At 35.3% G+C, this 13,114-nt stretch overlaps 1 protein-coding gene and 1 pseudogene across 26 annotated transcripts in view; one reads left to right on the forward strand and one right to left on the reverse strand.

Moving 5' to 3' along the window:
- Window positions 1–13,114, reverse strand: part of LOC100723598 (tyrosine-protein kinase Fer) — a 449,398-nt gene that overhangs the window by 334,550 nt on the left and 101,734 nt on the right. For 25 of the 26 annotated variants that reach the window (XR_010043814.1, XR_010043815.1, XR_010043819.1 and 22 more), the window contains one exon: window positions 9,152–9,341. Coding sequence is in view for 15 of the 26 variants with exons in the window: in XM_063238109.1 (XP_063094179.1) it covers window positions 9,152–9,341 (190 nt within the window). In the remaining 11 variants the exon portion in view is untranslated. Of the gene's footprint in view, window positions 1–9,147; window positions 9,342–13,114 lie in introns of those variants that run through there. The other variant, XM_063238120.1, reaches the window with a different exon arrangement.
- LOC134473437 (selenoprotein K-like) lies at window positions 1,274–6,562 on the forward strand (annotated as a pseudogene).

The raw sequence follows: 13,114 nt of genomic DNA on the forward strand, positions 1-13,114 counted from the left end.
AATGCCCAAGATCAAGGAATACAACAGTATTGTATGCCATATGATTTTTGAATACAAAGAGCATATAACTCACTATTGTGATTTTATTTGCATACAATATTTGCACAAATTACTTCAGAGGAAGAGACCTAGGAGACTAAGGAAGAAACATTCAAATCCATCTACATCTGCATCAGACTCAAAGAAATTAGTTGAAGTTTTGTCTTTATCAATAAGAAACACGTAACATAAGGCTACATAAAAACCTGTAATTCACACTTATGAATTCAATGATTACATACTAATTAATTTATATGTGAACTAAGATGTATTATTTTTAAAAACTAAAATAGAATATTTCAGTATCTTATAATATATAAAATATATTTACAGATATTATTTCACTGTCACAGAAATTCAGTAAGACAAACAAAACAGCTGGATATGTGTTATGGCTTGGCAAAGTTTGTCTATATTTTGCTCATGTCTATAGACTTTGTCTGGGACTAGGATTATTAAGGGCAATGGACTATTTAATCTGGCAGAAGAAACTTCAAGGCAGTCTAATGTTGAGGCAGTGGCATGGCTATTATTGGTGGCTTTTAGCCAGATCTATGTTGAGAATCAATGGCAAAGAGCCCAAAAGGATGATTTAAAACATTGTGAGTTTGGCTAGAAAGGAATAAAGCTATGGACTGCAAAGATACAAGTGATAAAATCTCAATTGCTGAGAAGGAACAGTAGAACAGAAAAGATGGCCTGTAGGCACCATGGGAAGCAGTGGGTATCTACCCTTTGCAGCCTCAAAACTGCAAAGTGAAAGACTTTGCTCTGAGGAGAAAGCCACAGAGCACCATGTTCCAGAATGGAAGCAACCACACTATGTTCAAGAATGGAGGTGACAGCCTTAAGAAGTTCCAAAATGGTGATGGCCACATCAGGTTCCAGAATGGCAGCAACATAGACAATTTGTTCCTCATAGTCAGTCAACCCCTACAACCACGAGAGAGGAAAGCCTGGCTACTGCTACAACTGGCAGCAGACCTCAGCATCACCCGTGTGGCACTGGATTTAGGTCCATACAGGATGCAAGAGTTTGGAAGTTAAGAAGGCTTCCATCTTGATTTCAGTAGCCCTCGGAGGCCAAGCAGTGTGCCTGTGAGAGAGCAGAATGTGAATCTGTGAGTGTGAAGCCAAAGGTGCAATAGAGAACCTAGAAGTTTGGAAAAGTCAAGAGCATGAATCACCTAAGGAAACCTGCAAAGAGGGGACAAAGCCAGCACAAGAAGAAGCCATGGGAGGCACATCCACCAGAAGTGCCATGGGGATAGAGTCACTTAAGCCTTTTGGAGTTCACAACCAGATTACTTTAGATGCTGAACATGGAACTCCGGTACTTAATGTTTGACTTCCTTTGGTCCCATTCCTTTGTATCCTCAATTGTACCCTTTGGAATGGTAATGTTTATCTTATGCCAATGAATGCTGAAAGTCTTTAGCTTTGTTTTCTTTGTACAGGGGGATGCAGCTAAGAGTTTGCCTTAGATCCCAGAAGAGACTTGGGATTTGGACTTTTTAGTGAAGCTGAAACTGTTATGACTAAGGAAGTCTTGGCGATGTACTAAATGTCTTTTGCATAAAAGATATACATGAGTCATTGGGAGACCAAGGGTAAAATGCTATGGTTTGGGTTTGGATGTCTCCCCAAAGCCTCATGTGGACATCAGAGGCAGGCCTTTCAAAAGTGGCTGAGTCTAGCATTTGTCATTGGTTCATTGTCTAGTGCTGGGATTGGCAGTATGAGTGCTGCATCTGCCCAGGGACAGGTAGCTAGCATACAATATAAAGGAGATAAGAAGGCATGTTCTTCCCTCTTTGTGCTTGTTGATTTTTGGTACCTATTGCCTTATAAACAGCTATCCCTGAGCCATGCCACCCTGCATTGAAGCCAGCTGATTATGGACTGAAACCCCCACAAACTGGGAGCTAAATAAACTCTTCCTTCCTTAATTTTGAGTGTCAATTATTTTGTCCCATCAATGAGAGAAAAGCAACCAAGACAATCAGACACCAATATAAAATGTATTACTAAAACATAATAGGCAATTTTTGATAAATGAGATAGTTTGTTGAAAATGTAACAAAACAAGCTTTTTATTGTTATTGCTGATCAATAAGTTATACAAAGATATGCTGCATGTTAGCCTAGGCAAAAAGGCTTAAACCAAATGTGAAATCAAACAAATACCAGGTTCCACTTTAGCAGCACATACACTAAAACCAGAAACATCATAAAAGGCAGTTATAGAATATACATATTATTAAAATAGGAATTTATTATATGGTCCCAACAATTCTAGATATATTTGACATATAAAAGGGATTATTTCAATGAAAATTATTATAATACATTGGGTCCCAAAGCATATGCTGTTATAAAGTAAAATAATTAGATTATTTTGGAGTGAAAAGGAAGTTCAACTTTTTAATTCAACATATACTGAATAAAAATTTACTGTGTTCGTACAATTAAATAACAAAAGAAGCAATCATGAAAAGTGACTATACACATACATACACACACACACACACACACACACACACACACACAATATATTTGGTATTTACTCAGGAATTCTGGTATTTACATCACACCACATCATCATCATCATCCAAAGGAAGCAAACAGAGTTTACGCTCTCAACTTGCCTTAGAAGGCAGATTATTCCCTGATGAGCTAGAACAGAAGTATCATATAAAATAATCACTGAGTTTATAGAGCATTTAAGCAACTTAAAATACCTTCAGAATTATCATCACATTTAATCTGTCACTATCCCAATTCTACAAGAAAACGTTTATCTTCTAAGTCAGCGTTTCCCAAAGTATATTCCACTGCACTGTGATCATTCAGGAGTCACTCTGAAAGGAGGGTAAGACAGTATTTTCAGCAACTACATTCCATAGGCTACTTCTCTTCTTGAGTATCTTAAAGCCTTACAATTCCTAAACTATTATGGTTTCTTTTAGTTTAACCCAATATACTCCAAATTCTCATGGCCCTTTGGAACATTTCATAAATTCCCACAAACCAGTAGAACCTACATACAGATAAAACTGTCTAGTTTAATTCATCAAGTCAATATAACAAAACTCTAACATCAGTACTACTTTTAGCCCAGTAGACTATTACTAGCACAGTTAGAAATGCCCTCCATGAATCATGACTGAGCTGGGCATAGGGGCACTCACTCAGAATCCCAGAACTCTGCAAGGCTGAGACAGGACCAATTTAGCAACTTAGCAAGACCCTGTCTCAAAATAAAATACAGAAAAAAAGCTAGAGCTGTAACAATATCCAGAGTTCAATCTCCAGTAATAAAAACAAAACAAAACAAAATTTCATTTGGTGGAGGGGTGGTATTTGAGACAGGGTCTCACCATCTTAGTTTAGGCAGGCCTCAAACTCATGGTAATCCTTCTGCCTCAGCCTCCCAAGTGCCAGGAGTATAGGCATACACTCGCTGACTTTTAGAAATTTCAATGGCCTCAAAGATATTTTCTCTAAATACACTAAAGATATATATTTTTATCATTCATTTCTTCTTCTATAATAAAGATATACAATGCCAAAGTTCAAATGAATTCATATTTCTCCAGTAGTCTAGAAGCATCATATTGAAAAGAAAAAATTTCTCAGTATTTTCATAAGTATTACAAAAACTCTCAAATGAACCAAACCTGTTTTTCAATAATTTTAAGATTTATAAAATTTCGAGTTTTTATTGTTATGGTAAATGTGAAGTGATTATTAGTCATTATGTATCAGTAGAGATGTGTCATTAGAGTTGTTTCATTTTATTGATCCTATTGAGTCACTGATAAAAAGAAGTAACAGTGAATTCAAAAAATGTGAGATTCAATTATCTAAGTTATCATGTTATGGTCAAATGATTTAACAATATAACTTCCAAAAGCAATTTTTCTTAAATTCTAACTAACATCTAGAAGATAAACATTGGCATTCAGAGTTTTATACTTAAATGTTTGTATTTGTCTCTTGACCATTCTGGGCCTCTTATAAACTGATACTTCCACTTAAAACTACCTTGATGTTTTTTCTTTACACAGCATAAATTCTCTAGTCAATCATTACAATCACTCTCTCACATGAACCATCGCTACTTGCCCCTCTGACTTGACTGAGTAAGCATATATAGCAGCCTTAAACAAATGCAGCGCTGTCAGAAGGTAGATTCTGTCTTCTCTTTTTTTTTTTTTTTTTTTTTTTTTGGTACTGGGGATCGAATTCACGACCGCGCACTTGCAAGGCAGGCGCTTATGCCGCTGAGCTAAATCCCCAGGGGTCACTGATTTTGTCTTCTCTAGGCCATCAACTTTGTAACCCGACAAAATACCCTGGTAGAAAACTACAATCGTGCTGAATAGTTCTGCCTTAGATTTGTTATTCTAATACTGTACAGCCCACCACATATCCAGTACACAACCGCAATCTTAAATGGCCCTTGACATTCCTCAGCAATCACACAATATTGTCAGAATCTATTCATCCTCTCATTCCTAGATGATTTCAGATCCTCCCCTGTTCTTCAAACATCCAATACCTCTTCATACATCTTCACTCTCAGCCAGTGACCTTGACTTCTACTTTACTGAGGATACAAAGAAATCAAAAGAGAATACTCCAGTACCCCACCAGCATAAACACCTGCTCTCAAGAACTACCACCTTACCTGTCAATGACTATGCCAATATGAATCTGATCTTCTGATTATTAAATGCCTACATCTTCCATCTACCTAAAGAATTTACTCAGGTAATTTATTTCCCAAAATGATTAATTTTTGTCTTCCTTCTAGATGAATACATTCAATATTCAGATATGACAAAATTCTTTTTTTTTTTAAATACTCAATATTCTCAAATTTACTACTCTATTTTTGAACACTTTTTCAGCACAGATCCTTAAAAATTTTGTCTTTACCTACTATATATAATTCTCTTTTCCTTCCCTTGGGCTCAGCTTAAATAGGGCTTTATCGTCAACATCCCACTGAATCTTGTTAGTGATTTCCATGTTGCTAACTCCAGTGCTCGACCACCTTTTCTCACCTTATAACATCCATCAATGACATTTAATATGATTATTTCCTCTGACTCGAAATCTTTTCTACATGAGGCTTCAAGATCACCTAATTGTCTTCATTTTCTTCTGCACTATGTTTTCCTTGGTCTCTTCTAATATTTCCCCTCTTGCAGACCTCAAACTAAAGTGCTCAAACTTCGGCCCTTGTTCTTCTCTTCCTCTCCAGTCTTTCTCATTCAGTCACTTTGTAGTCAAACAACTGTACCTTGCACAATTTTAAATAACAATGATACCGGTAACTCTCCAATTTATATCTGTAGTCCAAATCATGTTCCTGGGCTCCCCACCCAAATATTCAAATTTCTACTGTCTTATCTTTTTTGAAAAGTTTAACTGAAGTCTTGATCTTCCTTATCAAAACTGCTTCAGCTATGGTTTTTCTGTTTCACTCAAAATCAATTCCATTCCTCCAATACACTGACTGAAAATCTTTAAGTCATCTAGGAGTCTTCTCATATTTTATAATCAGAGGAAATATCATGAGCTCAACCTTCAAAATAAATCCAGAAATCAAACACTTCTGAACCTATTTAGTATTACCATCCCTGCTCAAATCACTATCTTCTATTATGTAATTCCAATAGTCTCATTCATCCATCTTTGCTCCCTTTAAATACATCATTCTCATCACACACTCAACTACTGCTACAGTGGTCCATTTAAATCCAACTCTTAGCATGTTATTCCCGTTATAACACTCCAAAGCAATAACTCCCTATTTCAGAGAACAGACACAATCTTTCACTGTGATCCACAAAGCCTTAAAAGCTCTTTATTTCTGGCCTAACCACATTCCCTATACTTCCTCTTCCTCCACTCAATCTTTCTTGCAGTAATGGCATAGTCCAGATATTCCCTGCAGTTTTCTGCTGTGGATGCACCCTGTACTAGAATGCTCTTTCTCTAGATATCAAAATAGTATAGTAGCAACCTGTTTCAAGACGTTGTTCAGACATTACCTTCTGAATGTTATTTACCTTACTTTCTTTGTAAGTATAAAATATCATTATTGGTAATAATTTGAGGGATGCCCTATCTGATTTATAAAATACTAACCTACTGCTTTAAACAATGTATAGCATTCTTTTATAAAACTGAGAAATTTGAGCTCTGAAGCCAGAAGAAAGGAAAGATGGGTTTACAACTCGAATGGGTAAGTGTCAGACAATCACAGTTAGTTCCCATGGAGACTATCATTAATAACAGATTTCTTCTGGGGAATAGCTGAGTTTGTGGTTTTATTTTTCAAAACTCTGTTTCAACAAGATGTAAAAAAAGGAAAAGGCTACAAAAATTCATCTAATTCCAGATACGATGATGGAAGAGGACCACCAGGAAACCCTCCCCAAAGAATGGGTCAAATCAATCTCTTCATGGTCCCAGTCCTCCTCCAGTGGTTGGTGGATAAGGAAGGTAAATGTCTGCTGTAAGAAGCAGACACTAGACAATATACATTCACAGTAAAAGGAAATCATCACAAAGTGAAGATCTGACTATGCTGGGCAAGCAGATGAATGCATATGTCTCAACTAGGATTGCTCTGTGTTCTCACAGATAAAAGAGGTCTTGCCAGGAATTCCCTCAGCAGGGATCTGGCTTGACTAATATGCAGTTCTCTAAATGCAAATGTTTGTCTCGTTGTTCCTTTTGTATAGTTTATTAAAGTATTGATATAATTGTAATAAATATTTTTAGATTGCATACTGACCCTTCATCTTTATATAATTAAATCAGAAACTCTGAACCTGAAGAAAATAAATAAAAGGCTGGGTTATTTAGTACTATTGGTATTCTTTTTTTTCCAATTTCTGAAGCAATATTCACTGTTCATTTGTTTTCATTTATAAATAAACTGCTATATTTCAGTAGTATGCATAATAAATAATAAAATTGATAAATTTAACGAAGACTTAATAAATTTTAATTTTTCATTTAAGACTTACTAAGGGCATTGTTTTAACTAATAGATAAGATGTAATAAAAATTGTAGTTATTTAAAATAAATTGGATAAAATTAAATATGTAATACTACTTTGTAAAATTAACAAGGTATTTATCACCACTTAATAAATTGTTAAGAAGAGTTGACGGTCTCAAGAGGAATAAACTACTTTTAAGTTTTATTATACATTATACCTGAAATAGTTTACTCAATTCATGTGATGATTAATGCGTTTACTCAATGATTACGAAACAGTAAACTTCACATGATCACAAATTCTTCATAAGAATTAACTACTGGAATGTAACCACTACGTTCAGCAAATCTACAAAACAAGGAAGGAGATCAAGAGGTGGATGGAGGCAGGAAGGAGGTTAGGGAAAGAAAAGAGGAATTAAGATATAGTATGCATATGCACCAACCCCACACAAGGAATGAGAACACAATATCTCAAACATGTACAAACTGAGTAACTCTTTTATTTTGTCATATTGTTCACAGGTGTTATCTGTATATAAAATCAAATTACCCAGTGTTAACCAATCTGGCTATTAAATCAAGTCATTAACTAATTAATTAACTCTACACCAACCTGAAAACATGGGAACATCTTAAAAGGCATCCTGAGAAGACAAACATTTGAGATTTTCAAAAGCCATGTAGAAAAAGAAAACCTGATACTCCTACAAAAGAATGCATATGCCAGACAGGAAGAATCATAAAATGCCAGATCTGATGGCACACTTCAACACCCTGGCTAATTAGGAAACTGAAGCAGGAGGATCACAAGTTCAAGGCCAGTGCAGGCAACTTTGTGAGACCCCACTAAAAGTAAAAAAATAAAAATGGTGGCAATGTAGCTCAGTGGTACAATGGCCCTGGGTTAAATCCCAATATTATCAAAATTTAAAATAAAATTGTAAAGCAACAAAGAAAATTTAACAAAATCCTTGATACATTTTACATTTACTATGATCCTTATAGAAGTAATTATAATTCATAAATTGATGTGTTCATTATCATGGCTCAAAGAGGCAATAACCACAATATTTACTATTTCATAGCCATTTCGACTTTTACTGAAGATTTATATCGTATCAGTCTTTTTCACCCAAGGAGACATCCACATCTACTTAACAATCAAACTGTACTACTTAGAACTACATAACTAAAATCTTCTAAAATATCAACTATAAATTCATTAACCATAATATTTCTATCTATAGAATAGATAGAAAAATCCAGCAAACCACAAAAAATAGCTCAGACCTTGCGCTACTGACATTTGGTTTTAATAATCTTTCACTGGGGATGTGATGGAGGAACTGTTCAGTGCCCTGGACAATGCTTCACAGACTCTGGATACCGACGCATCCACTAGTTGCACCTGGAGCTGCCAAATGTCCCTGTTGGATCAGGTAAACTGCTCCTTAATAAGAATCATCCACATACAGAAAGAGAAATGGAAAGAAAGGTAGGAATGAGAAAGGGAGAGAGAGAGAGATAGAAAGAGAGAAAGGGAAGAAGGAAAAAGGACCATACGAGTAAGCATTCTTAAACTGATACTAAAACTATAAAAAATTAAATTTTGAGTTGGTGATATTTAATGTACTATAAAGATCTTATTTATGAGAAAAATAACTAAATCAATAGTTTGCATGGTGAAAACAATAACACACCATCAATCTAAGGTAAATTCTACTGTTATTTAAAATAAAGAAAAATTAAATAGCTTTCTCCTTATGTCTTACTTCTATCTTAAGAATAACACCCTATCTTCCTGCTGTTTCCCAGGAATAAAAACAATTGCAGTCTTTCTTTTCAGTTTTGAAGGCAAGAGAAGAACTTTTTTTCCTCTGACTCTATGGGTGGTTCCTTAAAGAACCACCAGGTGACCTGAGGTGAGAGGTGACTGACAAGTCTATTTTGCATTTACAAACAAGTTTAATAGGACCTGCATTTAACAAGAGTGATAATTTGTTATAGCAAATCACAATTTTTGTATTCACTAATAACCTAGACACTACTCTTTCAAGATTCTCATCAGATTACTCTCTAGCTTACCATGGATGGAACTGATCGTGCATCCTCTTCATAATTTACTACTGGAGGTGGCTCTTTTCCATCATTTTCTTGTACTTTTTGCTCTAATAATTCTTTCTGGGCTGCAAACTTTGCCTCAGTGCATCTCAGCTGCTGAACTGATTGTTTCAGCTCTTCAAGTGTCTGTTTTTGGCTTAGCAGTAACACAATACTGAAAGAGAAGAAATTAAATTTAAATTATTTCAACTTCTCTAAGAAGTAAAGATATTAATGGACACTATGTATTTGTGGATTATACTTTTATTTCCTTTAATTTTCCTCTTTTAGGACTCCTTCAAAATCATAATACAAAATAAATATATTTTAAGTTATCACAATAGTTATTAAGTGTCAGCATAAGAAAATAAAAGAGGCTGATGTCACTGGAAGGCTCCTTCTTGAAGGCAACTAGTGCAGACAGAGAGAGCCAGCAGATCTGCCTCCACCTTCCAGCCAACTCTACCAAAATGCTGCTTCCTGCAGGCATCTAATAGGAGCAGGGACACACAGCCAGGTAAGCCCTGTGCATTCCACCACCACCACCACCCCCCCACAGAGGGGCAGCCAACATAGGAAGTTTTTGGGGCCCCACAACCTGGTTGTGAGGAACCCAGGATAATTCAAGATGAAGGAGTAAAAGGCAATCTCAGATCTCCAGCCCACACAGAACAAGTCTGGGAGATACAGTCCTGGATGAAAATGGAAGTCACAGTCCCAAAATCTCTGAGAGGATAGCAACTTCTCAAGATTGTAAAAGCAGTCAAATCAGAAACAATAACTCAGGTAAAAGAAGAAATCACAAACATAATGAAAGAAATGCTCAGCGTATCTAAAGAAGACATAGATTAAAAAAAAAAAAAAAGAAGAGCATAGGTAAATGATAGAAACCTGGAATGAACAATATAGAAAGGAATCATAATGCATGAAGCAGACTCAAAGAGATATTCAGAAAATTAAAAAGTCACTGAAACCTGGCAAAACTGCTTGAAAGAGACTATAGACTTTCAAATCTTGAAGATAGGATTGCAGCTAGCTATCATGAAAGGAAAGATCTCTTCAAAATAACATGTAATCAGGAAACAACAATTCAAAGGCTTCAGATGATGCAAAGAAGCATAATTTAACAGTTATTGGTATTAGGAAAGAAGCAGGAGTCAATACAAATGAAATTAAAAAGCTATTTGCAGAAGTAATAGCAGAAAACTTTCCAAACATGGGAAAAGGATCTGGCATGCAGGTAAATGAGGCATATAGAACTCCACTTAGTCATAACCAAAGTAAATCTATACCCAGACACATAATCATCAAGATCCCAGAAATTCAGCGCAAGAACAGATTATTAAAAGCTATTAGAGAAACGAAACAAGTCACCTATAGAGGCAAAACATTCAGAATGGTGGCAGACTTGTCAACACAAACCATTAAGTCAAGAAGAGTTTGGACTGAAGTGTTTCAAATACTGAAAGAAAACAAATTCCAATACAGATTAATGTACTCTGCAAAACTATCTTTCAAAATTGATGGAAAAATAGGATACTTCCATGATAAAGAACAACTGTAGAAATTCATGACCACTAAACCAACCCTATAGAGAATGTTAAAAGTATATTCTAAAGAGAGATAAAGATGACCATGGTTCCAGGAAGAGCAGCAGGGGAGGATTACCACACAAGACAGGCAATTGAATGAAGAAGAAAAGTGGAGGGCCACAACAGGAGGATAGCAAGGAAGAGACAAACCAATGTATGCTGGTTGTAACCATGAATGTAGATGGCCTCAGTTCAGCAATAAAAGGAAACACAGGAAGAATGGATCAAGAAACAAGATCCATCAATATACTGTATAAAAGGAACACATTTAACTCAAAAGGAAATTCATAGACTGAAAATTAAAGGAGAGGAAACAATTGTTCCATGTGACAGGAGACCAGAAAAAATGCAAGGTAACTTGCTCATCAACCTGCAGAATAGATAAGAAGATTTGCTATGTTCATAGAGTGGAAAGCTATCCAGGTATAAAGTAGAATAATCTCGAGGCTCTTGTAGGTAAATGGATGCAAATGGAGATCATGTTCATGTGTAAGACAGTTTGAACTCCTATGTGCGAATGCTAGCATAGGAAACAGGAGGAGTTAATAGGATCCAAAAGCAAAATGGTTATTGTGAGAATGATAGGGGAGGAAACACCTGGGAGGGAAAGGTGGTAATCACTGTTAATTTCTTCTTGTCTTGAACTGTTGTATTGTTTTCACAATTTTGTTAGGTTTGGTTTTGTTCTGTTTTGCTTTGTTAGATTTTATTTTGTCTGATGGTATGAGCAGCTATTCTGAACACAATAGAAAATATTATGGTAATCATGGTTGGTTTCCTACTATCTTCTTTTGAAGTCTGATAATGCTTTCATCCATTTGTTTAATTGGTTTTATTGGTTTGTTTTGTTTGATTTTATGATGAGTAATGGTATAAACAGCTATTTTGAAGAAAATAAGACATTATGGTAGCCATTGCTGATTTCCTATCATCTTGTCATCTTGTTTTGAAGTCCTATCATGCTTTTAATTTTTTTTTTTTTTGTCTTTTTCAGTTTTTATCAGTACCAGGGATCAAACTCACAACCGCCTGCTTGCAAGGCAGGCACTTATGCCACTGAGCTAAATCCCCAGCCCCCTATCATGCTTTTATTCTTCTGTTTTGATTGCTTCTATTCTATTGCGGTTTATTTGATTTTATTATGTGTGACAGTATGGACAACTTTTTTGAAGCAAATGAGATGTTAAGAGTAACCACTGTTCATTTCCTGCTGTCTGCTTTTGAAGTCCTATAATGCTTTCATTCTTTTGATTGGTTTTATACTATTTTGTTACATTAGATATTACTATGTGTGACGGTATAATAAACCATTTTAAAGAAAACGAGACATTATGATAGCCACTGCTGATATCCCATTGTCCTGTTTTGAAGTCCTATGTTGCTTGCATTCTTCTGTTCTGTTTTGCTTTGTTTTGTGTTTTATTCTCTTTAAAATAAAAAAAAAAAAGAAAATGAAGAAAGTGTCTCGAAGGAGCAACCTAAATTTGAGATACTGTCAAATATAATACGATCTATTGCATACATTTTCTTTTACAAATAAACTATCTAATTCACAGACCACATGTCTAATTTAGGACCACATGTATAGGGCCTAAAATGAATGAAAATGACTGAATTAGAATCTTAGATTTATTTTAAATCTCAAAGGTAACAAATGCAGGGTCAGATTTGTGCCTAGGGTAAAATAAATCAAGGTAATAGCCCAGGCACCAAGCTGTTTGTAGGTTGTGAAGCGTGTTTGGAGTCAGGGAGGCACATGTGTTTGTTATGATAAAGTCTGAGAGCTGAGTGTCGTTAAGAGAGTGTCACTGTGGGAGTCCATAAATCTTCCCAATATTACTAACATTAGGACAATTATATATTCCCCTATCTTTCCCTTAGAAAACTATCACTTAAAGACTGCCCCCTATGAGAATTTCAAACAGATTTACACAAACAAATGCCACAAGAAAACATAAAATGCATTTTATCAAGTGCGCACATTATACATTGTGTCTGTACTCCTACTGGCCATTCAGCAGTAAGTCTTGAGTTTATCCATTTATGTAGATATTTACCTCTCCTTCAAAGGTGCCGACTACTGTATAAAATAGTAGTCAGAATGCTCCTAGAAACACTCTATCGATGTAATTTGTTTATATCTTAAAAGAACAGTGACAGATACTACTGAAAATAAGTTATTAATATGTAAGGGATCATAGATTAGAAAAGCTTTAGAATTGGAAAACATAGTAAAAAATGTTACCTGCTGATACTGAAACTTAAAAATACCAAAGCAAAAACAAAATAATTATTGCTAGTCACTAAGAGATTTATTTAAAAATAAGCTGTGAATTAATGTTTTAAGAACTATATC

This window comes from Cavia porcellus, unplaced genomic scaffold (genome assembly GCF_034190915.1).
Source record: "Cavia porcellus strain 051 isolate PalLab524CR breed Dunkin Hartley unplaced genomic scaffold, mCavPor4.1 scaffold_27, whole genome shotgun sequence".
NCBI classification, from domain to species: Eukaryota; Metazoa; Chordata; class Mammalia; order Rodentia; family Caviidae; genus Cavia; species Cavia porcellus.